Raw genomic sequence first — 25,943 nt, forward strand, 5'->3', positions numbered from 1 at the left:
AACAACTGAATGCTTATAATTGTCCTATTTCATACATGTACAAGTTTGTATTCATACGCATTTGTGATTGTTTTTTTTTTTCATCTCCCAACTCCCCCTCAGACACCCTTGGAGAGTGGAGTCACGGTCAGGGTCTGCCATTATCAACGGCGATCATGGAGCAATTAGGGCTAAGTTCCTTGCTCAAGGGCACAGACACATTTTTCAACTTGTTGGCTCAGGGCTTTGAACTAGCAACCTTTCAGTCACTGACCGAACACTAACCGCTAGGCCATCTGCCGCCCGTAAGCATGAACTGTAAAAATCAAACCTAAAGAAAACAGGATGTTGGTTTCAATTAATTACACAGTACATAACACCCACATCTCTCACACCTAACATCCATATACATGATCTGGAAATGCTACAACAAAACTTGTCATTCTAATAAAACACAACTCAACATGACCATGGGACATGAGGCAGAGGCACAGAAAGAGGCATCATAGAAATTATAAACATTATGAAAGTAAAGTGTAAGGCTGGAGTAAGTATATAACAGTGCAGTTCAGACCTATTCAGGGACAGAGCTTTACAACAACGGTGCAGTACAGTACATGCACACTTTGGCACTGCGGCCCCCATATCCTAGTACTCCAGGCCATTTCTATTCAGGGCTTTACGCAAACCTCAAAATAGAAACAAAAAGCAAGTACTCTGAAGTAGCTTTATGTACAAGCTAGACATGCCTGTCACAATATGGTGTATCCACCTTCACATGTGTGTCTCTCTGTACATAATGTACTTTTATGGGAATCACCATGACAACCAGGCAGGTCCAAGAAATGTCCTAATTGCTTCCACTGCAATGCCTGTTCTGGACAAGAAAAAACAGAACTCTGTTTCACACAGAGGTCAGGGGACTTGGAGAGGGCAAAGGAAAATAACAATCTAAAACCTTTCAATAGTTCTACTACCTTCTGACAAAAAAGTGACATGTTTTTTACAGTAGAATTTGTGCGTGCGCCAACAACTTATCAGGTATTCAGGTATACATGCACAGAAAGCAGTCACTCTTCGGGGAACAACTGGTGGCTTTGGCTCAACAACAGACCGCATTCAAGTAATGACAAAAGAGTCCCCAATCCCATCTTATTGGCCATACAGATACAGTCTCAGCTTTGTCCTGAGTTCCTCTAACAGACTAAACAGAATCTATTGTAACCTTTTATTAAAAAGGTAAGTCATTGAGAATAAATGATTTGACAATAAAAACCCAGTTAACCCATCATGCATCCTCTGCTAGCTAGTGTTGCCCAAAACAGTGAATAGATTATTCAAATGTCAGATCAGAATGGCAAAACTACAATTCTAAACATTTAAAGAGATTGAACCAGATCTTTACATTTGTAACATATTGTACGAATTGGAATACGTAACATATCATACGAATTGTAGGAAGATTTATTTGTTTTAAATTTCAGGACGGAACATGTACAAAATAGTTGACTTTACACAACTGTGCACAATTTTCAGAACCAGTTTTGGCTCGTGAGCACTACTTTCTGGCTGAAATGACACAAAACCTTTGTCTTTTACCTGCATGTCCCATGCAGAGCAGAGATGCGGTTAAAAACTAGGTCAGACACAATCAGAGGCCCATTCCACATCTCTCTAAATAAGCTCAAGTAGATCTCCAGTTCCCATTCCACCCAGGATAGTCCTCCTCCTCACTAAGAAGGTAGCAAGTTGGCAGGCAACATACCTAGCTAATACCTATTGGCCCAAACAGGCTTCCGTCCTCAGCTACAACCTAATGTTTAGCTGCCAGGAGAGGCCTCAAGGGTGGTTGAGGGGTATGAATAAGTGTTTTAAAAAACATAATACAACTAATAACTTTAAATGTTTGTTTTTTTATACTATCAATATTATTAAAAGTTCAAATAAAACTAAAATAACACTTAGATGAGCATGCACAGACATATAGATTGTGTGACAGAGGGAGGGATTGTGAATGTAACAAGGACGAAGGGCTGAGGCGTCAAACTCATTCCATGCAGGGCCTAGTGTTTTCAAACTCAACTCTAGACCTCAAAGCCAGTTCCACTGCATTTTTCATAGTTCCCCTCTAATCAGGGACTGATTTAGACCTGAGATACCAGGTGTGTGCAATTAATTATCAGGTAGAACAGAAAACCAGCAGGCTCGTAGAGTAAGAGTTGAATAACTCTGGCCTAGTGGTTTTTGTTTTTCCTTTCAAATAAGACCTAGACAACCAGGTGTGAGGAGTTCTTTACTAATTAGTGACCTTAATTCATCAATCAAGTACAAGGGAGAAGCGAAAACCTGGACACTCGGCCCTCCGTGGAATGAGTTTGACACGTGGGCTGGGGTGTTGTGGGGTTTCCCGCTCTCCAACACACTATAGACCAGTAATGGGCAACTCCAGTCCTCGGGGGCCTGATTGTTGTCACACCTAAGCCCAAGCTAACACACTGGACTCCAATAATCAACTAATCATGATCTTCAGTTTAAGGCCAGGCACCACACCGCCAACTTGTTTTTCTCAGCTTCAGAAGCATCTGCTTTTGAATTGTGTGTAGTTATCCTTAGATACATTCTCCAGACTTGCCCAGGGGGAATTGTTGATGTAACTTTTTTAAATTCTAGATAACATTTTTTTAAATGTTTTACTATAGTCTTTAGTATTTTAAAGATACAAAGTTTATCCAGAATCTGCTCTGGACAAGTCCGGTCCTGGAGTGTCTTAATCTGAAACAAACGTCTAGGCAGAATTCATCCAGCATCTATAAAAAATGAATTTGTATGGTATGCAAATATGTATACTTATTACCTCATTTGCATATCTTAATATTTCAAACATTTATACAAAACTTTGTCTACATTCAACTAGGAAAAGTTGATTGTTATATGATTAAGATTTCTTTTTTAAATCCCCAATAGGGTATGGTGCCTGGCCTTAATCAGTTGTGTTTTCTAGGGATGGGGAAGAAGTGGGACAACACTCCGGCCTCCGAGGACTGGAGTTGCCCATCCCTGCATCTAATCCGACGGAGTGTCCACTTCCTGTTCCAACTACAAGTTGAGTTTCTTCAGCTGCTCGAACGTGATGAAGAACTAAATAGCTCAGGTTAAGGACAACAGATGACGGCAGCCTTGAAGTGTACATATAGTCTTGACATTATCTCTGCCCACACAAAAATAATCATAATACATTTAATACTTTACTGAATAAAATTAACATTTGGTATTATTCAATATCACTGTAAATATACTGAACAAAAATGTGTTTATCACATTATTCATGAGCTGAAATTAAAGATCCCAGAAATTGTCAATTTGCACAAAAAGCTTCTCTCCCAAACTTTGTGCAGAAATGTGTTTACATCCCAGTTTGTGCGCATTTCTCCTTTGCCAAGATAATCCAGCCACCTGACAGGTGTGTCATATCAAGAAGCTGATTAAACAGCATGATCATTACACAGGTGCATGTTGTGCTGGGGACAAAAGGCCACTGTAAAATGTGCAGTTGTGTCACAACAATGCCACAGATGTCTCAAGTTGAAAGAGCGTGTAGTTGGCATGCTGACTGCAGGAATGTCCACCAGAGATGTCGCCAGATATTCATTTATCTACCATAAGCCACATTCCAGCATAATTTTAGAGAATTTGGCAGTACGTCCAACTGGCCTCACAACGGCAGACGTGTAACCATGCCAGTCCAGGACCTCCCACATCCGGCTTCTTCTCCTGCAGGATCATCTGAGCCCAGCCACCCAGACAGCTGATGAAACTGAGGACTATTCTGTCTGTAATAAAGCCCTTTTGTGGGATAAAAATTATTCTGATTGGCTGGGCCTGGCTCCCCACTGGGCCGGCCTGTGCCCACCATGGCTGCGCCGCTGCCCAGTCGTGATATCATAGATTAGGGCCTAATGAATTTCTTCAATTGACCGATTTCCTTATATGAACTGTAACTCAGTAAAACCGTTCATTGTTGCATGTGTTAATATTTTAGTTCAGTATATAACAATGTTCTATCCTTGCATATTGTGCTTCAGTGCATGTATTTGGCGCCTTCTACTGCTAGGAATGGAGCTCTACAATGTCTATAATTAAACAACAAGACACAAGGAGGTGTGGTATATGGCCAATATACCACGGCTAAGGGCTGATCTTATGCGCGATGCGTCGCGGAGTGCCTGGACACAGCCCTTAGCCGTGGTATATTGGCCATATACCACAAACCCCCGAGGTGCCTTATCGCTATTATAAACTGGTTACCAATGTAATTAGAGCAGTAAAAATAAAATGTTTTGTCATACCCGTGGTATACCGTCTGATATACCACGACTGTCAGCCAATTAGAATTCAGGGCTCGAACCAGTTTAAAATACTCAATATGACCTGAAGTAAAACTGAACTGACATAACAGAAATCGATATGTAAATGCAGGGAGTGAGTAAGAGGTGTTCGGATGGTTCAGTGATTTGGATCATAGTGCTGGCAACACAGTGGGTTTGATTCCACTGATGGAAAGGATACAATGATGTTCCATGGCCCCAGACGCAGCCAGTTGGGCCAGAAGCCCTTGTAGAGGGCAAAGAATCCCTCGTTCTTCCATGTCTGCATTACTCCGTCCAGCGTGCCTTTATACATGGGGTTCCCTGACAGCACTCGCTGGTTCATCATACGTGTCCGCACTACGTCCACTGGGTTGGAGGCTAGCGCCCCCGCCAGGCCACACATAAAACTGGAACTGCAGGAAGAGACAGAAGTGGGAGAAGCCAGAGGTTCAGGTGTAATATGCTCACTCACTAATGTGTAATATGCTCACTCACTAATGTGTAATATGCTCACTCACTAATGTGTAATATGCTCACTCACTAATGTGTAATATGCTCACTCACTAATGTGTAATATGCTCACTCACTAATGTGTAATATGCACACTCACTAATGTGTAATATGCTCACTCACTAATGTGTAATATGCTCACTCACTAATGTGTAATATGCTCACTCACTAATGTGTAATATGCTCACTCACTAATGTGTAATATGCTCACTCACTAATGTGTAATATGCACACTCACTAATGTGTAATATGCTCACTCACTAATGTGTAATATGCTCACTCACTAATGTGTAATATGCTCACTCACTAATGTGTAATATGCACACTCAATATAACACCTTTTTAAAGAGAGCATGTCGGTACATATGGAAAAACAAAATAGTATTTTTTATAGATGCATTATCCAATATTGATGTCTAAACTCACATAAAGTGTGTGAGTATGGTGTCTCCCATGGTGCCAGACTTGATGAGGTGCTTCTTAGTGATGTCATAGACAGGAAGCTCCACTCCCACTACGATGGCTGCCCGCTGAGCTGTAGGGATGACGCCCTGAGGATGACAACAATGTAAATAATCTGAGTGTAGCAGTCACTCAACGGTCTTCAGATGGCCTAAAAAAAACAGCTCTCTCACTGGTCACCATCTTACACAACAACAAAGACCACAAAAACGAAATCCTAACAACAGTATGCCTATATAATTCACCTACTACTGCTGTCCCAACCACACATCACATGGGGGTAGTTTAGGACAGATCAGAGCCACTGTTTGATAGGTTGTGACAGAGAGAGGACCACTCACCCTCCACAGGCCACGGGTTCCCTCTGTCTGGTAGATGCTAATGAAGTTGGACATCATACTGCCTTGTAACAGACTGCCCTGTGCCTGCATACGGATCTGAACACAGAACATCAGGGCTTGCGTTCAGCAGGCCAGAACGGTGTGGAACGTTCAGACAGAAATCTATTATAGAACAAACATGCCTCGGACACAAAAAGGAATCACATCAGTTCTATTCATGACATTTCTATCTGCAATGTCCAGTATCTAGATCTTCTTTAAAAAGCGTTTTTTTTTTACCTTGACGACATCAGTGGGGTTGGCCAGAGAGGAGGACAAGACTCCAGACACCACTCCACAGAACACATTGATCACCATGGTCTCATCTGTCAGGGCAAACACAGGACAGCCCGTTACTCCTCCACATAACACACACACACACACACACACACACACACACAAATAGAGAGAAATGCTAGAAAGACAGAAGTATGTTCCACGTAATAACAAGAGGCTATAATTCTGAGCAAGAAGATTTGCAAATGATCTATTATTTCAAGGTGAACATAAAATCTAAAAGATCAACGCAAACATGCAGTAATTCAACTCCAGACAGAGAATCACGAGAATTAGAAAGCCTACATGTACATAAAGAAAAACAGAGAGCCATTATCCTATTCATTATCACAAGTAAAAAATGACTACCAACTACATCTATCTGCAATTTGGATTTGTCACCATTTCACAACATACCACTACTGTATTATTGATACACTACCGTAATGGGACAGAGTGAGACTGCACCCTGTCTCTCTTACAGTACGAGGTTTGAAATGGAATGGGGACCTTCATTTATTTACTAGAAGTTATGACAGTTGGGGTTAGGACAAGAGATTATTAGTCACCGGCAAACAAAACAAATCTACAGTGGAAGGAGGTGTGACACAGGCGCAGGAAAAAAATAATGGATCAAGTTAAGAACAATAGTTACAGTGAAACCTTGATCAATGTGACCAATAGTTAGTGTGGTCCTGGCACCGTTCACTATGGCAGGAGAACGGGCACTGGATTCCCTGCCCAACCACCACCACACCAGGCAAACCACAGCCTGTATCAAAATAAGCATTCAAAACACAGTGGCACATTCTGGCAGAGTGAGGCATGCAGAGTGAAGAAGCACAACAGCAGAGAGGTCTTCTGTTTACAACACACACAATCACAAATAAAACCCAGTCACCACTCCCTACTAACCCCAATGCTTATTAAATCGCAGAAAATAATCTGAGTCAACCCCTATACTAACTAGGTGAACCCCTGTCAGACTTTGTTTGGTCCGTTTCTCTAATGCAGTGGTTCAAATAATATTGTAATTGTTTGTACAGTAAATACAAATAGTCTCTCAGTGGAAAGTGATTCCTGTGATATGGGGATACATGCTGACGCTGGTTAATGTAATGCAAACCTATTGATAGACAGCGGAGGAGATTTGTTCCCTCTTGTCATGGAGGCTCCCAGTCGTCTGTTTAGATTGGGCATTAGTGACAGCAGTTAGGCGTTCTCCATCTGTGTCAATGCAGGTTGTCTAGACAGGTATTTCCCCAGACGTTATTTTTGCTGATGAGGGTATGAGATAGCGCCCTGTCAACACTATTGGAAGGCCTAGAAACAAAACACTGATCTTCAGAAGAATCAGCGCAATGGTCTATTTCAAAATTACAGGCTTTATTTAAATCCCTGTTGTTTCTTTGTGTGTGCAAATTAATAGTATATGGTGAAGTAAAATCAAGTGCTGCTGTCCCCTCTACCCTTTCAGGTTGGCCAGCTTTTCTCCCCCCCACACACATGGCTGTAAAGTGGTGACTGTCCTGTCCTGGTATGAGTATTTGGAATGTCAGTCCCTAACATGAATTTGGCTGGGAGTTCAGTATTAGATCAAAAGCTATATGGGTGGAGCAAACAAAGAGAATATGATGTGAGATAGAAAGCAGTGGGGACAGAGTCATTGAAACCCACCTTCCGGATGGGTCACAAATAACCTCTTCAGTGTGTTGTATGTCCCAATCTTGATGGTCCCGTAGGAGGCTTGCCTCAGGAGAGCTGGGGAGATGCTGCATGGAAAAAGAGAAAGACAGAAGTAATATCAGGGAATGTCACTTCTATGAACAAGTGAAGAGGCACTCTGCCTAATTTTCACATTACCTTTCCATCAGGACTGTCAAGACTTTGGAAGGAATTTGTATTCTGCCCGTGGAGCTCAGTTCCTTAAATCAACTCTTGTTTAGGTTGCACACTATTGACAATTGTTGTCATCACACTAGTTCTAGACTCCCTGAGAGCAGAATGACCTAACAGGTACTGGATTTCAAAAGCAGTTCTCTGATAAAAACCACAGCCAAGAAGAGCACTTCGCCCCTAGGTTGTGCTAAAGATACTGCCCACTTTCAAAGGTCACCCTCTCACAAACGAGACCAGATTCCATGTCAGTAGCTCAGAGGTCAAATGTTGATATTATCCTTGAGAATGAGAGAAGGTTCTAGTAGAGTTTATTTTGATTAATGGATAGTGGTTTACATGATAATGATCTAACTGTGTTCTAAGAAGAAAAATATTGTGTTTGATTCCATGTTCTAAAATGGTAGAACTGAGAGAGTCTTGGACACTGTGTATACTTACAAATTAAACATTTACTGACAAGTTCACCCACATAGACCTTTGTCAACTTTTTAAAAACAAAAATGTTGAATTTGCAAGTACAATGCAAAGGGGTCACTTGTACCGTTGTTCAGTTCTTCAGTTGTTGCTTCTCCAATGCACCTTTGAGCTAAGATGTTATTTTCTATTGTGTTAGTCCCTGACCTAAGCCTCTTCTAAGAACTCAGACCTGGACATTGTGTCCTGGATGTTGACATACTCAGGCCAGGAGCTTAAGCTGACCTGACAGTTTATTGCCTCCCTACAGTAGTCCTGTAAAGTGTGAATACCATGTATGGATCACATATTTTGTTTCGTTTGTAAAAACGTTTGCCAATTCACTGAAGGGAACAATGCACTGAGACATTTGCAAAAATCTCTCTAGTCACCAGCCTTGACATGATCAATTCTGATAAACTGCAGAAGATTACTACAATTCTGCATACAGTACCAAGTAGGGCCTAGGACTACATTTAGACTGACTGCCACAAATCCAGCATGAGGTTGCATTACACTGTGCATGAACATTAACATATGGTTATGTATGGCATAGCATTTAACATGATCATCTACAACAAAAGTATATTGTAAACATGGCATGACAGCCCGTTATGTCCTCCTCCTAGCCATGATAGCAGGCATCTGGAATACAATAACCACTTAGAATTTTTGCTATGCAGTGTTCATGGTGTTTTCATATTCATACGCACCAGGCAGTCATCTGATCTAAGTTGTGGCCATTACACACAAAATAAATATTGTATGTGTACCAGTATTGCTTCCGTCCCTCTCCTCGCACCAATTTGGGCTTGAACCAGGGACCCTCAGCACACATCGACAACAGTCACCCTTGAAGAATCATTACATATCGTTTGCAAGGGCAACAACTACTTCAAGGTTTTATAGCGAGTGATGTCACTGATTGAAACACTACTAGCGTGCATCGCTAACTAGCTAGCCATTTCACAAGTGTTTTCTATAGTGTAAACCATATTATTTTTGCTCACCCAGAGTACAGTGCCTTGATGCCTTCCTCCTTGCCGATCTTGAACAGGGCGTGGAACATGCCCCGGTAGCGCACCTCCATGTACTGGGACTGGCCCTGCACCTGCAGCCGCGTCTTAGTCAGGTCTATGGGGAATGTACCTAGGGGGAGAACAGACAACATCATGACAACATTATTTAGTTTAGAGATTACAGGTAATAAATATATCAATGAAGAAAGTTCAGATGACACACAGTGACCCCTCAGTAACTAATGCCACGTTCACATTCTAGTCGGAATTAGAAAACGTGTGACTTGCTGATTCTTTAAAACACGGCACGTGTATAATTACAACCAGTTAGCAAGTTGGGAATTTCTGAATTTCCTAGTTCCGACTAGCACGGGAATGCAGCATTAGGTCAGCTAATAATTAGCTATGCAAGTTTTCCAGGAAGTAGCCTTGCTTTTTTTTTAAATATACTTTTGTACGCTTTTTGAATGGTATTCAATGGCCAAAAATCACAAATACAAAATACAGTGCATTCAGACCACTTGACTTTTTCCACATTTTATAACATTTCAACCTCATTCTAAAATTATATTTCCCCCCCTCAACCTACACACAATACCCAATAATAACAAAGTAAAAACTAGTTTTTAGAAATGTTTGCAAAAAAAATAGGAAATATTACATTTACGTAAGTATTCAGACCCTTTACTCAGTACTTTGTTGAAGCAACGTTGGTAGTGATTACAGCATCGAGTATTCTTGGGTATGACACTACAAGCTTGGCACACCTGTATTTGGGGAGTTTCTCACATTCATCTCTGCAGATCCTCTCAAGCTCTGTCAGGTTGGATGGGGAGCGTCGCTGCACAGCTATTTTCAGGTCTCTCTCCAGAGATGTTCAATCGGGCTCAAGTCTGGGCTCTGGCTGAGCCATTCAAGAACATTCAGAAACTTGTATCAAAGCCACTCCTGTGTTGACTTGGCTGTGTGCTTAGGGTCGTTGTCCTGTTGGAAGGTGAACCTCCCCCCAGTCTGTGCTGTTGAGCTCTCTGGAGCAGGTTTTCATCAAGGATCTCTCTGTACATCTTTGCCTCAATCCTGACTAGTCTACCAGTCCCTGCCTCTGAAAAACATCCCCACAGCATGATGCTGCCACCACGCTTCACCATAGGGATGATGCCTGGTTTCCTCCAGACCAAAGAGTTCAATCTCGGTTTCATCAGACCAGAGAATCGTGTTTCTTAAGGTCAGAGTCATTTAGGTGCCTTTTGGCAAACTCCAAACTGTCTGGCCATGCGTCTTTTACTGAGGAGTGGCATCCGTCTGGCCACTCTACCATAAATGCCTGATTGGTGGAGTGCTGCAGAGATGGTTTGTCCTTCTTGAAAGTTCTCCCATCTCCGCAGAGGAACACTGGAGCTCTGTCAGAGTGACCATCGGGTTCTTTGTCACCTCCCTGACCAAGGTTGCTCAGTTTGGCGGGGCGGCCAGCTCTAGGAAGAGTCTTGGTGGTTCCAAACGTCTTACATTTAAGAATGATGGAGGCCACTGTGTTCTTGGGGACCTTCAATGCTGCAGACATTTTTTGGTACCCTTCCCCAGATCTGTGCCTCAACACAATCCTGCCACGGAGCTCTATGGACAATTCCTTGACCTCATGGCTTGGTTTTTGCTCTGACATGCACTGTCAACTGTGAGACCTTATATAGACAGACATATAGACAGGTGTGCATTTCCAAATGAATTGAATTTACCACAGGATGACTCCAATTAAGTTGTAGAAACATCTCATGGATGTTCAATGGAAACAGGATGCACCTGGTCTCAATTTCAAGTCTCATAGGAAAGGGTCTGAATACTTATGTAAATAAGGTATATCTGTTTTCTATTTTTAATTCATTTGCAAACATTTCTAAAAACCTGTTTTCGCTTTGACATTATGGGGTATTGTGTGTAGATTAAGATGTTTTTTTTATTTAAATACATTTTAGAATAAGGTTGTAATGTATTAAAATAAAAAGGGAAGGTGTCTGAATACTTTCCGAATGCACTGGAGGCACACTACCAGTCAAAAGTCTGGCCATACCTACTAATTCACGGGTTTCTCTTTATTTTTTACTATTCTCTACATTGTAGAATAATAGCGAAGATATCAAAACTATGGAATAACACATATGGAATCATGTAGTAACCAAAAGGTTTTAAACAAAGAGTATTCAAAGTAGCCACCCTATGCCTTGATGACAGCTTTGCACACTCTTGGCATTCTCTCAACCAGCATCATGATGTAGTCACCTGGAATGCATTTCAATTAACAGGTGTACCTTGTTAAAAGTTAATTTGTGGAATTTCTTTCCTTCTTAATGCGTTTGAGCCAATCAGTTGTGTTGTGACAAGGTAGGGGTGGTGTACAGAAGATAGTCCTATTTGGTAAAAGAACAAGTCCATATTATGGCAAGAACAGCTCAAATAAGCAAAGAGAAACGACAGTCCATCCATTAATTTAAGACATGAAGGTCAGTCAAGGCGGAAAATTTGCAGTTGCAAAGACCATCAAGCACTATGATGAAACTGGCTCTCATGAGGACAGCTACAGGAAAGGAAGACCCAGAGTTACCTCTGCTGCAGAGAATAAGTTCATTAGAGTTACCAGCCTCAGAAATTGCAGCCTAAATAAATGTTTCACAGAGTTCAAGTAACATCTCAACATCAACTGTTCAGAGGAGACTGCGTGAATCAGGCCTTCATGGTCAAATTGCTGCAATGAAACCACTACTAAAGGACACCAACAAGAAGAAGAGACTTGGGCCTCCCGGGTGGCGCAGTGGTTAAGGGCGCTGTACTGCAGCGCCAGCTGTGCCATCAGAGTCCCTGGGTTCGCGCCCAGGCTCTGTCGTAACCGGCCGCGACCGGGAGGTCCGTGGGGCGATGCACAATTGGCCTAGCGTCGTCCGGGTTAGGGAGGGCTAGGGGTGTCCTTGTCTCATCGCGCACCAGCGACTCCTGTGGCGGGCCGGGCACAGTGTGCGCTAACCAAGGTGGCCAGGTACACGGTGTTTCCTCCGACGCATTGGTGCGGCTGGCTTCCGGGTTGGATGCGCGCTGTGTTAAGAAGCAGTGCGGCTTGGTTGGGTTGTGTATCGGAGGACTTTCAACCTTCGTCCCTCCCGAGCCCGTACGGGAGTTGTAGCGATGAGACAAGATAGTAGCTACTACAACAATTGGATACCACGAAATTAGGGAGAAAAAGGGGTAAAAAAAAATTAGAAAGAAGAAAAAAAAGAAGAAGAGACTTGTTTGGGCCAAGACACACAAGCAATGGACATTAGACCGGTGGAAATGTCCTTTGGTCTGATGAGTCCAAATTTGAGTTTTTGGTTACAACCACTGTGAGAAGCAGAGTGGATGATACATGTGGATGATCTCCACATGTATGGTTCCCACCGTGAAGCATGGACAAGGAGGTGTGATGATGTGGGGGTGCTTTGCTGGTGACACTGTCAGTGATTTATTTAGAATTCAAGGCATGGCTACCACAGTATTTTGCAGCGATACGCCATCCCATCTGGTTTGCGCTTAGTGGGACTATCATTTGTTTATCAACAGGACAATGACCCAACACACCTCCAGGCTGTGTAAGGGCTATTTGACCAAGAATGATGGGAGTGCTGCATCTGATGACCTGGCCTCCACAATCATCCGACCTCAACCCGATTGAGATGGTTTGGGATGAGTTGGACCACAGAGTTTAGGAAAAGCAGCCAACAATTGCTCAGCATATGTGGGAACTCCTTCAAGACTGTTGGAAAAGCATTCCATGTGACTACCTCATGAAGCTGGTTGAGAGAATGCCAAGAGTGTACAAAGCTGTCATCAATGCAAAGGGTGGCTACTTTGAATAATCTAAAATATATTTTGATTTGTTTAACACTTTTGTGGTTACACCATGATTCCATGTGTTATTTCATAGTTTTGATGTCTTCACTATTATTCTACAATGTAGAAAATAGTAAAAATAAAAGAAAACCCTTGAATGAGTAGGTGTGTCCAAACTTTTGACTTGAGACATGGATTGTGTATGTGTGCCATTCAGAGGGTGAATGGGCAAGACAAAATATTTAAGTGCCTTTGAATGGGGTATGGTAGTTGGTTCTCAGGCTCACCTACTAACAAACATTCCATTCTGGCTTTAAAAGCCTGCCAAAAACTAAATGCATTGTGCCCAACTATTTGAGTGCGTCAAGAACGTTGCTGGGTTTCTTACGCTCAACAGTTTCCTGTGTGTGTAAAGAATGGTCCACCACCCAAAGGACATCCAGCCAACTTGACACAACGTGGAAAGCATTGGAGTCAACATGGGCCAGTATCCCTGTGAAATGCTTTCGACAACTTGTAGAGTCCCTTGCCAGACTAAATTAGGCTACTCTGAGGGCAAAAGGGGCGCAACTCAATACTAGGAAGGTATTACCTATGTTTTGTACACTCAGTGTGTGTGTGTGTGTGTGTCTGGGTGTGTGTGTGTGTGTGTGTTTGTATGTATGTATATATATATATATTCACACACACACAATTAATTTAATGACATAATTGTCAAGCCCCTTCAAAAGATTAGGGGACATGATAGTAAAGAGGGAGAGGTGATTACTTTCACAGGGTTTACTATCACAGGGTATATTTTCTCAATACAATGAGGTGGAGTAACAATGCATTGATTGTAATTAAAACCAACATGATTGCTTTCAGCAAATAGGTGTGTTGCATTGTTTAGCTTTTTTTCTAAGGAGCAGTATCATTTAAGTTGCTTTATCTAAGTAAATCTATAATTGCTTGGGGTTGCACACAATTGCATCACTGTAGATCTACTCCAATGGAGTAGCATCATTAATCATTAGATGCAGCATCCATCATTTAGGGCCTTCGCCATCACTCAAGAAGAGAGACTGATGCACATCTCGCAGTGCTTCTCAATGTGATGGATCTAAACATTCGTCTTAAATGTGTGTGACTATAATAATAATAAAATGAATGAATGACTCAAATAAATTAGATTAGTGTGAAATGGTTTGGTGCATCACTTACCGAATTCTGCGACAATAGAGGCCATCCCTCCGTAGATGAACGGTTTCCAGTTCAGGTTGGTCATTTCGGTGGTGGCCGCTTCTACGTGATGGAGCCCTGCTAAAAACAACAGCAGGCCGCCGAAATACAAATAAAGAAATTGTTGTAATCGTACATCATGTAACATTGTGCTACCTGATTTGATTACTCCCCGAGAGCTCATACAATCAGCATCACAGAATATTGCGCCGGAAAGGAACGCCTCTCTCAAAGAGTCATGAAATTAGCCATCTCAAATATTGAGAATTTCTATTGGCTGCCATTTAAGTCAATCAACATTTAAAGGATTTCAATTGGCTTTGGTTGTTTCATTCCACGCCCACATCACTGTGTGTAGGATAACGCGAATGACAGCAATGTCATTCATATTTTCACCACAAGATGATACAATGTAATGTTATCTGATACTACCAGTTCAACTTTTAAAATACAGAGGTGAGTCCCAGTCCTATCTGAAATGTCAATCAAATCAAAGGAATAATCGTTCATTTAGCAGAACCCGCGTTGGCCGCCAGGTCCGCATGTTAGCGACAACCAGCTTGCTACTATAGTTACTGTAGATTGTTAGCTAAAGCCAACAGTTCTATAAATAAATTACGAAACCCGCTACAAACTGCAACACCACATAATGACACCTACCAGTAATGTAAATAAAAGTTGTGCACTGCTATTTTATTTTGGATTCCATATCTTCGACATCAAGTGGGTTTATTCAATAAATAAAACAACACAAAAGTTATCCGGCTACGTAGCTTTCCATTTCTAGTGGATTTGTGCCGAAAGAGGAACAGAGGGCACCGGAAGTTTCCGGAACCATTTGGAAGGGTACGCGATAATGATGCAACGCCCTTTTTTAAATGGAGTTTGCCTTTGTTACAATTTCCCTAGGCCTACATATACATTTATCATGTAGTAAATATATTACGTCATATGGCTGTGTATTACACCAGACTTATGTTGTGAGTTAAAGGTATAAGCATATAAAAAATATACTGGCAAACATTTATGAAAACAAATGTAAAGTGTATTATATCAGTTTTGATAGGCCTACAGCATAAATGACAAAAGACTAAACTGTTATAACATTTAGATCAATCAAGTGGTACAAATGTATTTAACATATGATCTTCAATGTTGGGGAAGATACTCAGAAAATATAGTTTACTTAACTAAAGTTACTACTAAAAAGACAATTCTTGCCTAATTCACCTTTTTTTATTTAATTTTAGTCTGTAGTTCCAGTAGTTAGCTACACCGCTACATGGCAAAAAAGTCATTAACTACTGAAAACACTACCTAGATTTGAATTTATTTCAACTACCACCAAGCTAATGCAAAGTTGAACTACATGTTGTTCAATACTCCCCGACACTGCCTATTTTCCCATAATTTGCACAAGGTAAAAGCCCAGTATTATTACATGAAGACAGCACATACTACACTATATGCATTCATGGAGCAGATTTAACAAAACTCAATCACATCAATTCCAGCAGGACATCTTTTCCATGTCCAGTGGTAGCTTTGAAGCTCATTGAAAGCATTCATTTATTGACCATCATGTAGAAATAACTGCTCAGTTTCCCACAAGAGGGCATGAAATGAATGACATCTTTGAATGATCCTGTAATTGGCTTTTCCAGCACTCGCATTACAATGCAGGACATTTCTGCCACTAACACAAAGCTCATGCACTTAAACAAATGCTTCTAACATGCACTGCATTTCTTCAGCTATGCAAAAGCATCCTCATAATACTTAATACATGGCAAAGGTATGTTCATACTCATTCATACTCTGCAAAAGTAAAAATGCTCTCTGTGAATGGCATTCTGTGTGCACAACAATTTTACCAGCTACTTAAATCGGTCAGTTCTGTGGCGTCTCCCCTCAAGGCAAGAGCAACTGTAACCGATGTGAAATGGCTAGCCAGTTAGCGGTGGTGCGCGCTAATAGCGTTTCAATCGGTGACTTCACTCGCTCTGAGACCTGAAGTAGTTGTTCCCCTTGCTCTGCAAGGGCTGCGGCTTTTGTGGCGCGATGGGTAACGATGCTTCGTGGGTGACTGTTGATGTGTGCAGAGGGTCCCTGGTTCGAGCGAGGGACGGATGAAAGTTATACTGTTACATTGGTGCCGTGACCCGGATCACTGGTTGCTGCGGAAAAGGAGGAGGTCAAAAGGGGGGTGAATGTAACCGATGTGAAACGGCTAGCTAGTTAGCAGTGGTGCGCGCTAATAGTGTTTCAATCGGTGACATCACTCGCTCTAAGACCTGAAGAAGTTGTTCCCCTCTGCAAGGGCCGCGGGATTTGTGGCGCGATGGGTAACGATGCTTCGCGGGTGGCTGTTGTTGATGTGTGCAGAGGGTCCCTGGTTCGAGGCGAGGAGAGGGACGGAAGCAATACTGTTACACAACCACACCCTACATCGTTATGCCTACGGAAAGCTGCCAAAATAAAATCCACAGTGTCAATGGCCAGCTCATTGTATCCCATCCATGTATTACAAATGTGTTGCCTCCTGTGCAAACAATGATACTAACATTCAAGTTCTATAACGGAAAGATCAGTCAAGCATATAAAAGGGAACAGCCTGAGCCACAGAATCACAGGTGAAACCTGAAAACATAGTAGACCTACAAGTATGTTTGCGTCCAGGGCCACCCCTAGCCACTAAGCGACATAAGCGGGCACTAGGGGCCCCCAAACCACACAAACAAACTCAGACAGGCAGAGAGTTATAATAGTAGAATATTTGGTTGTACATCACAGTTTTCTCTTGTCATGTCAGTCACTGACAGTCACTCAATTAGCCCATGTCAACAATTTTTGGGATTGGTAAATTAGTCTAACCAGCAATCTAAACTTGTAGTAATCATGGCCGAATTACCAACCAGGCACGCAGGGCACATGCCCAGGGACCCTGAACTCCAGTGGGCCCCCATTGATTGTATTAGTCACTCCCACTCAGATATCATATTATATTAACATGGCATGAGTCATGGCCAAATGTGTAGAATTGCAGGAAATTAGCTTTAAAACTGCACATTTTTATCTCTGCAAAATAAGTAGAATTCCATGAAATGAATTATAAAATTGCAAAATGTTCTCTCCGGCCCATGCAAAATGTGTATTATTGCAGTAACTTAACTTTAAAATATACTTTTTTTTCCTCTCTGCTGTCAAGAGGGGGACCACTAAAATGTTTTGCCCGCAAGGTGGGGGGCCCCCCAACCAAATCTCGCTTAGGGCCCACAAAAGGCTAGGGCCAGCCCTCTTTGCGTCCACCACCTCATTCACATCTCACACAACAAGCCCAGTAGGATCTCAACTAAATCTATCTGAATCAATAACCATTTTTTTTACTATCTCCCTCTTTATTACAGTGAACTGCAATGGTAAGAGGGATCTCTAAGAATGTTCAGGTGTTCCAAAAAAACAATACATGACTGTGAGAGCACTATTTGTCCTCTTGCTCTGTCTGTGGCAGGTGCACTGCAGGTCATCTCGATTGGATGGAAAGGTTAGGGCAGTAGAGTGACTCAGTCTTGAGGATGATGAGTGTTAACGAGCTCCACAAGATCACAAAGTGGTGTGCATAAGCCTCGTGACTCGTTGGTACAGCTGCTGGACAACTGTCATGAGATTCCTAAAATGGTTTGTCAAAAGAGCACAAAAGACATGATCTGTGAGTGGTGCCATACACAGCAAACTGTTCAAGGTAAGGTTCTGTTTAACATACTGTATTAAATATATATATATTTATAGTCGAGCAAAGATTACTTCATTATTACTTTGTTAATTACTTTATGAATACTTTATTTATTACCCTTACTGTGAGTATATTAAGACAAAAAAAGTAACTCATTGGCAATCTTGTTTTTACATCCTGTATTGTTATACTGTGTATTTCATTCTCTATCAAGCGAGGAAACATATGCCAACACACACATGTAAAAAACACACATAAAACAGAGGACATGCCACTACCTCAGATTGTTGCAAATTACCAACAGATGAACAGATAAGACATTATTAACACACACCATGATTCATGACTAAGACATTTTTGCCCATCACACAAATACAAACACTCGGGCAAACACACTGAAATACACACTCACTCACACCTGTACACACACACACTCACTCATACCTGTACACACACATACTCACACACACACATGTACACACACACATGTACACACACATACTCACCGGGTGCTAATGGAGACACAGTTGTTGGGGTTGAAGCAGAAGAGCGAAGCCACGCAGTAGACACAGCCCAACAACATGGACAGCAGCCGTCTCTTTAAAGACATCTTTAATTCATAGTCCAAACGATTCTCAACTTCAGCGTTCAACTTCAGAGTTCAAGCCCAAGACAGGAGGTACTGTAGTCTATTCAAAGAATAACATGGCATGGTGGGGTTGATAACCCGTAGGTGAGGAGTGGGCACTGCTAGCCGTATACAGGGTGAGAATGCCTACTGGTACAGGGGCAGTGGGCACAATTACTGCTGACCAACAGAAGTTTTGAATGGCACTGAAAGGTCTAGTAGGGATGAATAACATTCCCACATTGTATCTCTGTGGGAGCCAGAGGTTTTTTTACCCTCTGTGATAAAAAGAGGATCTTTGCTCTACATGAAAAGATCACTGTGTACTTGATGTGAACCTGATACTGTTTAGACTGACCTGGTTGGGTTGTTGTGGCTGAGGGTGTGAGAGAGGAGGGAGTTGAGAAATAGTTACAGAAAGAGAGAGAAGACATGTACAGTTGAAGTCGGAAGTTTACATACACCTTTGCCAAATATATTTAAACTCAGTTTTTCACAATTCCTGACATTTAATCAGAGTAAAAATTCCCTGTCTTAGGTCAGTTAGGATCACCACTTTATTTTTTAAGAACGTGAAATGTCAGAATAATAGTAGAGAGAGATTTATTTCAGCTTTTATTTCTTTCATCACATTCCCATTGGGTCAGAAGTTTACATACACTCAATTAGTATTTGGTAGCGTTGCCTTTTAAACTGTTTAACTTGGGTCAAACGTTTCAGGTAGCCTTCCACAAGCTTCCCACAATAAGTTGGGTGAATTTTGTCCAATTCCTCCTGACAGAGCTCATGTAACTGAGTCAGGTTTGTAGGCCTCCTTGCTCGCAAACACTTTTTCAGTTCTGCCCACAAATTTTCCATAGGATTGAGGTCAGGGCTTTGTGATGGCCACTCCAATAACTTGACTTTGTTGTCCTTAAGCCATTTTGCCACAACTTTGGAAGTATGCTTGGGGTCATTGTCCATTTGAAAGTCCCATTTGCGACCAAGCTTTAACTTCCTGACTGAAGTCTTGAGATGTTGCTTCAATATATCCATATCATTTTCCAGCCTCATGATGCCATCTATTTTGTGAAGTGCACCAGGCCCTCCTGCAGCAATGCACCCCCACAACATGATGCTGCCACCCCCGTGCTCCATGGTTGGGATGGTGTTCTTCGGCCTCCAAACATAATGATGGTCATTATGGCCAAACAGTTCTATTTTTTTTTCATCAGACCAGAGAACGTTTCTCCAAAATGTACGATCTTTGTCCCCATGTGCAGTTGCAAACCGTAGTCTGTTTTTTTATGGCGGTTAAAGAGCAGTGGCTTCTTCCTTGCTGAGCGGCTTGTTTTACTGTGGATATAGATGCTGTTGTACCTGTTTCCTCCAGCATCTTCACAAGGTCCTTCGCTGTTGTTCTAGCGTTGAATTGCACTTTTCGCACCAAAGTACGTTAATCTCTAGGAAAGAGAGCGCATCTCCTTCCTGAGCGGTATGATGGCTGCGTGATCCCATGGTGTTTATACTTGCGTACTATTGTTTGTATAGATGAATGTGGTACCTTCAGGCTTTTGGAAATTGCTCCCAAGGATGAACCAGACTATTGGAGGTCTACAATTTTTTTTGTGATGTCTTGGCGGATTTCTTTTGATTTTCCCATGGTCAAGCAAAGAGGCACTGAGTGTGAAGGTAGGCCTTGAAATATATCCACAGGTACACCTCCAATTGACTCAAATTATGTCAATTAGCCTATCCGAAGCTTCTAAAGCCTTGACATCATTTTCTGGAATTTTCCAAGCTGTTTAAAGGTACAGTCAACTTAGTGTATGTAAACTTCTGACCCACTGGAATTGTGATACAGTGAATTTTAGGTGAAATAATCTGTCTGCAAATAATTGTTGGAAAAATTACTTGTGTCATGCACAAAGTAGATGTTCTAACCAACTTGCCAAACTATAGTTTGTTAACAAGAAATTTGTGGAGTGGTTGAAAAACGAGTTTTAATGACTCCAACCTAAGTGTATGTAAACTTCCGACTTCAACTGTAAATGCATACTCTTACGAGGAAGTTGGGTAGTAATTTGTGCAGGGTTATGTCACCCAATGAAATGTTTCCCATACGTAAAACGGAAGTAGTTGACTGATAACAGAGATTCGTGTTATCCTGTCTGGCAAATATAAACTCTCTCTCCCTGTCTATCATTCTCTCCCTATCATGTATTTTGCCTCTGTTTGTTTAGAGCTGTGTAAATACATACAGAAAACCCTTAGCCATAACGTCCAATAAGTACAGTGGTTAGTCACAGCAGATTTTGTACAGCACTGTGATTGTGCAGTGTTGTGTGCCAAGATGAAGGGGCTTCTCAAGATAAAAATTCCTTCTATAATGCACTGCTCAAAAAAATAAAGGGAACACTTAAACAACATAATGTAACTCCAAGTCAATCACACTTCTGTGAAATCAAACTGTCCACTTAGGAAGCAACACTGATTGACAATAAATTTCACATGCTGTTGTGCAAATGGAATAGACAACAGGTGGAAATTATAGGCAATTAGCAAGACCCCCCCCCCCCCCCCCCCCAATAAAGGAGTGGTTCTGCAGGTGATAACCACAGACCACTTCTCAGTTCCTATGCTTCCTGGCTGATGTTTTGGTCACTTTTGAATGCTGGCGGTGCTTTCACTCTAGTGGTAGCATGAGACGGAGTCTACAACCCACACAAGTGGCTCAGGTAGTGCAGCTCATCCAGGATGGCACATCAATGCGAGCTGTGGCAAGAAGGTTTGCTGTGTCTGTCAGCGTAGTGTCCAGAGCATGGAGGCGCTACCAGGAGACAGGCCAGTACATCAGGAGACGAGGAGGCCGTAGGAGGGCAACAACCCAGCAGCAGGACCGCTACCTCCGCCTTTGTGCAAAGAGGAGCAGGAGGAGCACTGCCAGAGCCCTGCAAAATGACCTCCAGCAGGCCACAAATGTGCATGTGTCTGCTCAAACGGTCAGAAACAGACTCCATGAGGGTGGTATGAGGGCCCGACGTCCACAGGTGGGGGTTGGGCTTACAGCCCAACACCGTGCAGGACGTTTGGCATTTGCCAGAGAACACCAAGATTGGCAAATTCGCCACTGGTGCCCTGTGCTCTTCACAGATTAAAGCAGTTTCACACTGAGCACATGTGACAGTCTGGAGACGCCGTGGAGAACGTTCTGCTGCCTGCAACATCCTCCAGCATGACCGGTTTGGCGATGGGTCAGTCATGGTGTGGGGTGGCATTTCTTTGGGGGGTCGCACAGCCCTCCATGTGCTCGCCAGAGGTAGCCTGACTGCCATTAGGTACCGAGATGAGATCCTCAGACCCCTTGTGAGACCATATGCTGGTGTGGTTGGCCCTGAGTTCCTCCTAATGCAAGACAATGCTAGACCTCATGTGGCTGGAGTGTGTCAGCAGTTCCTGCAAGAGGAAGGCATTGATGCTATGGACTGGCCTGCCCGTTCCCCAGACCTGAATCCAATTGAGCACATCTGGGACATCATGTCTCGCTCCATCCACCAACCAGGAGTTGGCGGATGCTTTAGTCCAGGTCTGGGAGGAGATCCCTCAGGAGACCATCCGCCACCTCATCAGGAGCATGCCCAGGCGTTGTAGGGAGGTCATACAGGCACGTGGAGGCCACACACACTACTGAGCCTCATTTTGACTTGTTTTAAGGACATTACATCAAAGTTGGATCAGCCTGTAGTGTGGTTTTCCACTTTAATTTTGAGTGTGACTCCAAATCCAGACCTCCATGGGTTGATACATTGGATTTCCATTGATAATTATTGTGTGATTTTGTTGTCAGCACATTCAACTATGTAAAGAAAAAGTATTTAATAAGAATATTTCATTCATTCAGATCTAGGATGTGTTATTTTAGTGTTCCCTTTATTTTTTTGAGCAGTGTATTATTTTTGCTAGGACTCACCTTAGACACTAGAGGAGCCAAGAGAGCAGATACTCTTTGTTGATTCTAGTGGGTGGGAGTAGATGGTTGTTTTCTCTTCCGTGTCTCTATCTGGATTTTTTTCTTCTGTGTGTTTTCTAAAGGACTCACATATATGCCTACTGATGGGTCTTCCCAAGAGACACGCCACAGAAAACTCTTCCTCTCTTACCTTACTGCCCTACTTATTGAATTCAATGAACGGGGCTTTAAAAAACAATAATGACTTTATGATGAAGATACAGATGGCATCGAAAGCGGATCTATCTTAGTGTATTGTCAGATTATGTTTATACTGCATACTACTGTCATTAACCCAGATTTGGTGGTGGTGGTGAATCCTTGTGGAAAATGGCCCCATCATCCTGAATGTCTGCACCAGGGACTCTTCGAGGGGACTGGGATGACAGCCAGATAGCAGGCTGGACAAGAGTCAGATGCAGAGGAACCACAGCTGCAGACGAGAGAGGCGGGGAGATACTTTGCCCTCTCAGGAGCAAAGGCACATCGGGAGTGGATGAGTACCCTCTGAATGTTCTACCCTTTTTTCCATAACTTTTTAATTAACAGCACTTTTTATTATTGTTTTACAAGGAGTTTGGCAGAGAAAGATATTAACAAGAAACATTTACAGAAGTCAATACAAATAGGAAAAGGGGTCTTTGGATTCAAATGTCAATATACCACAGCAGGAGTGTATGTTGGTGGATATAATTGATTTGTTTTGAGGGGGTGGGGATCTCACAGATATACAAGACTTAGAGCTTGTAAATGACTCAATGGCAGCTTACAATAAGACATGCTGGATAGGAGAGTCGGGTGGCAACCTCACGGCCATGATGCCTGGTGTGAGACCTATACCAACCCCTGTTGTCTGCACCTCAATGACACCAGAAATTATGGGATGGATCCTGAGTGTGGCCTGTCTCCTCATTATCTCAACCAACCTGCTGGTAGCTGCTGCTCTGTTTCAGCTAATGTGCAGGAAGGGCAGTCAGAGCTGGTGCTTCGTTATCAACCTGGCCATGCCAGATACCTTGATGTCCCTAACAACAGGGTTTCATTTCAATTCAGGGGATGAACAGACTCGATTTGTGAATTATTGATCAACTGGATAAGGAACATGATATATTTGTACACTAATAATCTAAATACAGTATCATATAGTATGTTTGTTATTCTCCTCTGCTCTGCAGGCATGGCGCGGCAGCTACAGCAGAGAAACTTCGACAGCAGCAGCCTTTGCACCTTCTTCTCTGTCATCTGTCCTCGGGGCTTCATTGTGGTGTTCTGTGCTGGCTTCTTCCCCATCCTCTCTGTCTTCAACTACTTCTACCTGGACATCCTGAAGATTGCCTGCGGCCACCAGATGCAGATCCGTCAGGGCAGCTAAAGGCTTCCACAGCGCAGCCACTACTGGGGCCACGCCAAGGCCCTGAGGACTGTGGCTCTGCTGGTGGTCTGTTTCACCATCTGCTGGTGCCGTTTGTGGTGTGTGTGGTGCAGGTGCTGTGTGAGGGCTGTGAGTTGTACCAGGTGCTAGAGAACGACCTGTAGCTGCTGGGGCTGTCCAACCCCCTCATCAACCCTCTGGTGTACGCCTGCTGGCAGAGGGATGTGTGGCTGAAGATCGGGGCACTCATCTCCGTTAAGGACAGGTTCAGGAACACAGCCGTGTTAGAGGCTAGTGAGAGATGTCAGACAGAGCTGCGTATACTGCGTACACTTATACTGTTATATCTGTGGACAATGCCCTGAGCCTGGACCCCATCTTCCCCCGGTCACCACTGAACAGGGCCACACTGTATCGCTTTCTGCCTCAACCACCTTGTAAATGACTTAAACATTTTGAGAACAACTCGTTGAGGTTGAATAAACCAATTTGAACACTTACTGTGGCAGCTTAGAGCTTTCTCTATTTCTGGTAGAAACGGTTCACGTCACACGTCTGGCGACAGCAACCAACTGCCAAGAACAACCAAAAGTGGAAAAATAACAGAGTGAGATGGATGTGGAGACATCATGAAACCTATTTGCTGTTTTTCCTCTACTACCCTAATTGATATGATCTCTGCAAAGAATGGACTTTGTCCCTCTGCATTCCCACCCAGCTAGCACATAATGCTCTGATCGCTATATGTTTGTTAGAGCAGGATTGTTCTGGGAATGGTGCAGGATAGTTACTCGGTTTTGGAACATTCTCAGTACATTGAACTTGACAAAATAATGTTATTTTTTGGGTATTTCATTACTTTAACAGAACGTTTCCTAAAAGTTCAAACTTGGTTACATTTAATTACATTTTTTGTTAATGTTCTAGGAACCTTTTCCAACTGGATTGACATTGGGAATATCATCAAATTGTTCCGAGAATGTTAAGAAACAATGTTCTCCTGTGGGAATTTCAGTACTGCAGCATAATGTTTTCTGTAGGTTTACACATGGTTCAATTTTCTCAGAACACTACAAATATTTTCCATAAAAACCCAAAACTTGGCCACACCTGATCTTACTAAGTGCTTGTTTCATTTGAAATGGGGTCTGTTTGAATAAACTAAAATTAACAGCTTTGTATGAGTAAAAAAAACATGGCATCATGGTGGATAGAGAACAGAAGATCATAGCTTTAAATCTCATTGACACAGTGCCACATGATTAATGCCTAAGCAAATTCAATTCCATGTGTCCTATCTGTGCTTGGAGATCAAAACAGTTAAACTAAGCTAGCAGTGTTATTAAAAGTATTATTGAAACATTCAGTGAAAGTTTTAAGGAAAATAAAATAACCTAGAATTTCTGTTCTCAGAACGTTAATAAAATCTCCCAGGAACACTTTTAGGGAACCATAGTAAAACGTCCTCAGAACCTCCCTGCAACATTAAAATGTATGTTCCCAGAGCAGCCATCGCCTGTATTGTGGGAGGCAATATTGTCAACCAATCATTAGGATGCTTTTGCTTGACCCACGCGAACGTGACCAATGTCATGACTGAAACAGGAGCCAACTTTGCTGCAATTCATGTATACAGTGGATATGTACAAATTACTGTGATATTTGAGTCTCTCTCTCTCACCAATTGAGTGTACAATGTACAAACATATATATTTTCAGTTTGAGTGTTTTGATATATGATTTATTTTTTATGTTTAGTTCAACATTATAAAGAAAAACTTTTATAAACAATGACAACACC

The 25,943-nt window shown here is 42.3% G+C and overlaps 1 protein-coding gene and 1 long non-coding RNA gene across 5 annotated transcripts; one reads left to right on the forward strand and one right to left on the reverse strand.

Annotated features, from left to right (window-relative positions):
* LOC110537406 (brain mitochondrial carrier protein 1) lies at positions 1 to 15,270 on the reverse strand. Of its 3 annotated transcripts, none has more exons than XM_021623428.2 (9): positions 15,082 to 15,270; positions 14,404 to 14,499; positions 9,337 to 9,475; positions 7,652 to 7,746; positions 5,939 to 6,024; positions 5,660 to 5,755; positions 5,283 to 5,407; positions 4,546 to 4,759; positions 1 to 3,117 (listed from the first exon to the last, which is right to left on the reverse strand). In XM_021623428.2, the coding sequence occupies exons 2-9, from the start codon at positions 14,465 to 14,467 to the stop codon at positions 3,076 to 3,078; spliced, it is 861 nt and encodes a 286-aa protein (XP_021479103.1). In that variant the 5' UTR covers positions 14,468 to 14,499; positions 15,082 to 15,270; the 3' UTR covers positions 1 to 3,075. The 3 variants fall into 3 exon arrangements, with proteins under 3 accessions (XP_021479103.1, XP_021479102.1, XP_021479101.1); XM_021623427.2 differs by having other exon boundaries at positions 14,404 to 14,502; positions 15,082 to 15,269; XM_021623426.2 differs by lacking the exon at positions 15,082 to 15,270 and having other exon boundaries at positions 14,404 to 14,655.
* LOC110537408 lies at positions 14,778 to 25,943 on the forward strand. 2 transcript variants are annotated; one of them, XR_002475623.2, is made up of 4 exons: positions 14,778 to 14,877; positions 17,829 to 18,163; positions 18,369 to 18,833; positions 23,070 to 25,943. It is a non-coding gene; the product is annotated as an uncharacterized LOC110537408 (long non-coding RNA). The 2 variants fall into 2 exon arrangements; XR_002475624.2 differs by lacking the exon at positions 18,369 to 18,833.

This window comes from Oncorhynchus mykiss, chromosome 12 (assembly GCF_013265735.2).
Source record: "Oncorhynchus mykiss isolate Arlee chromosome 12, USDA_OmykA_1.1, whole genome shotgun sequence".
Taxonomy (NCBI): Eukaryota; Metazoa; Chordata; class Actinopteri; order Salmoniformes; family Salmonidae; genus Oncorhynchus; species Oncorhynchus mykiss.

What these genes read in the sequence shown, in the direction of transcription:
- LOC110537406 (XM_021623426.2), bottom strand. Translation starts at nt 14,605, where the DNA reads ATGAGCTCTCGGGGAGTAATCAAATCAGGTAGCACAATGTTACATGAT. An exon ending in ATTTGTGACCCATCCGGAAG is followed by an intron (nt 6,025 to 7,651) that starts GTGGGTTTCAAT and finishes TTGCCCTGACAG; the next exon opens with ATGAGACCATGGTGATCAAT. An exon ending in GAACCCGTGGCCTGTGGAGG is followed by an intron (nt 5,408 to 5,659) that starts GTGAGTGGTCCT and finishes TGTCATCCTCAG; the next exon opens with GGCGTCATCCCTACAGCTCA.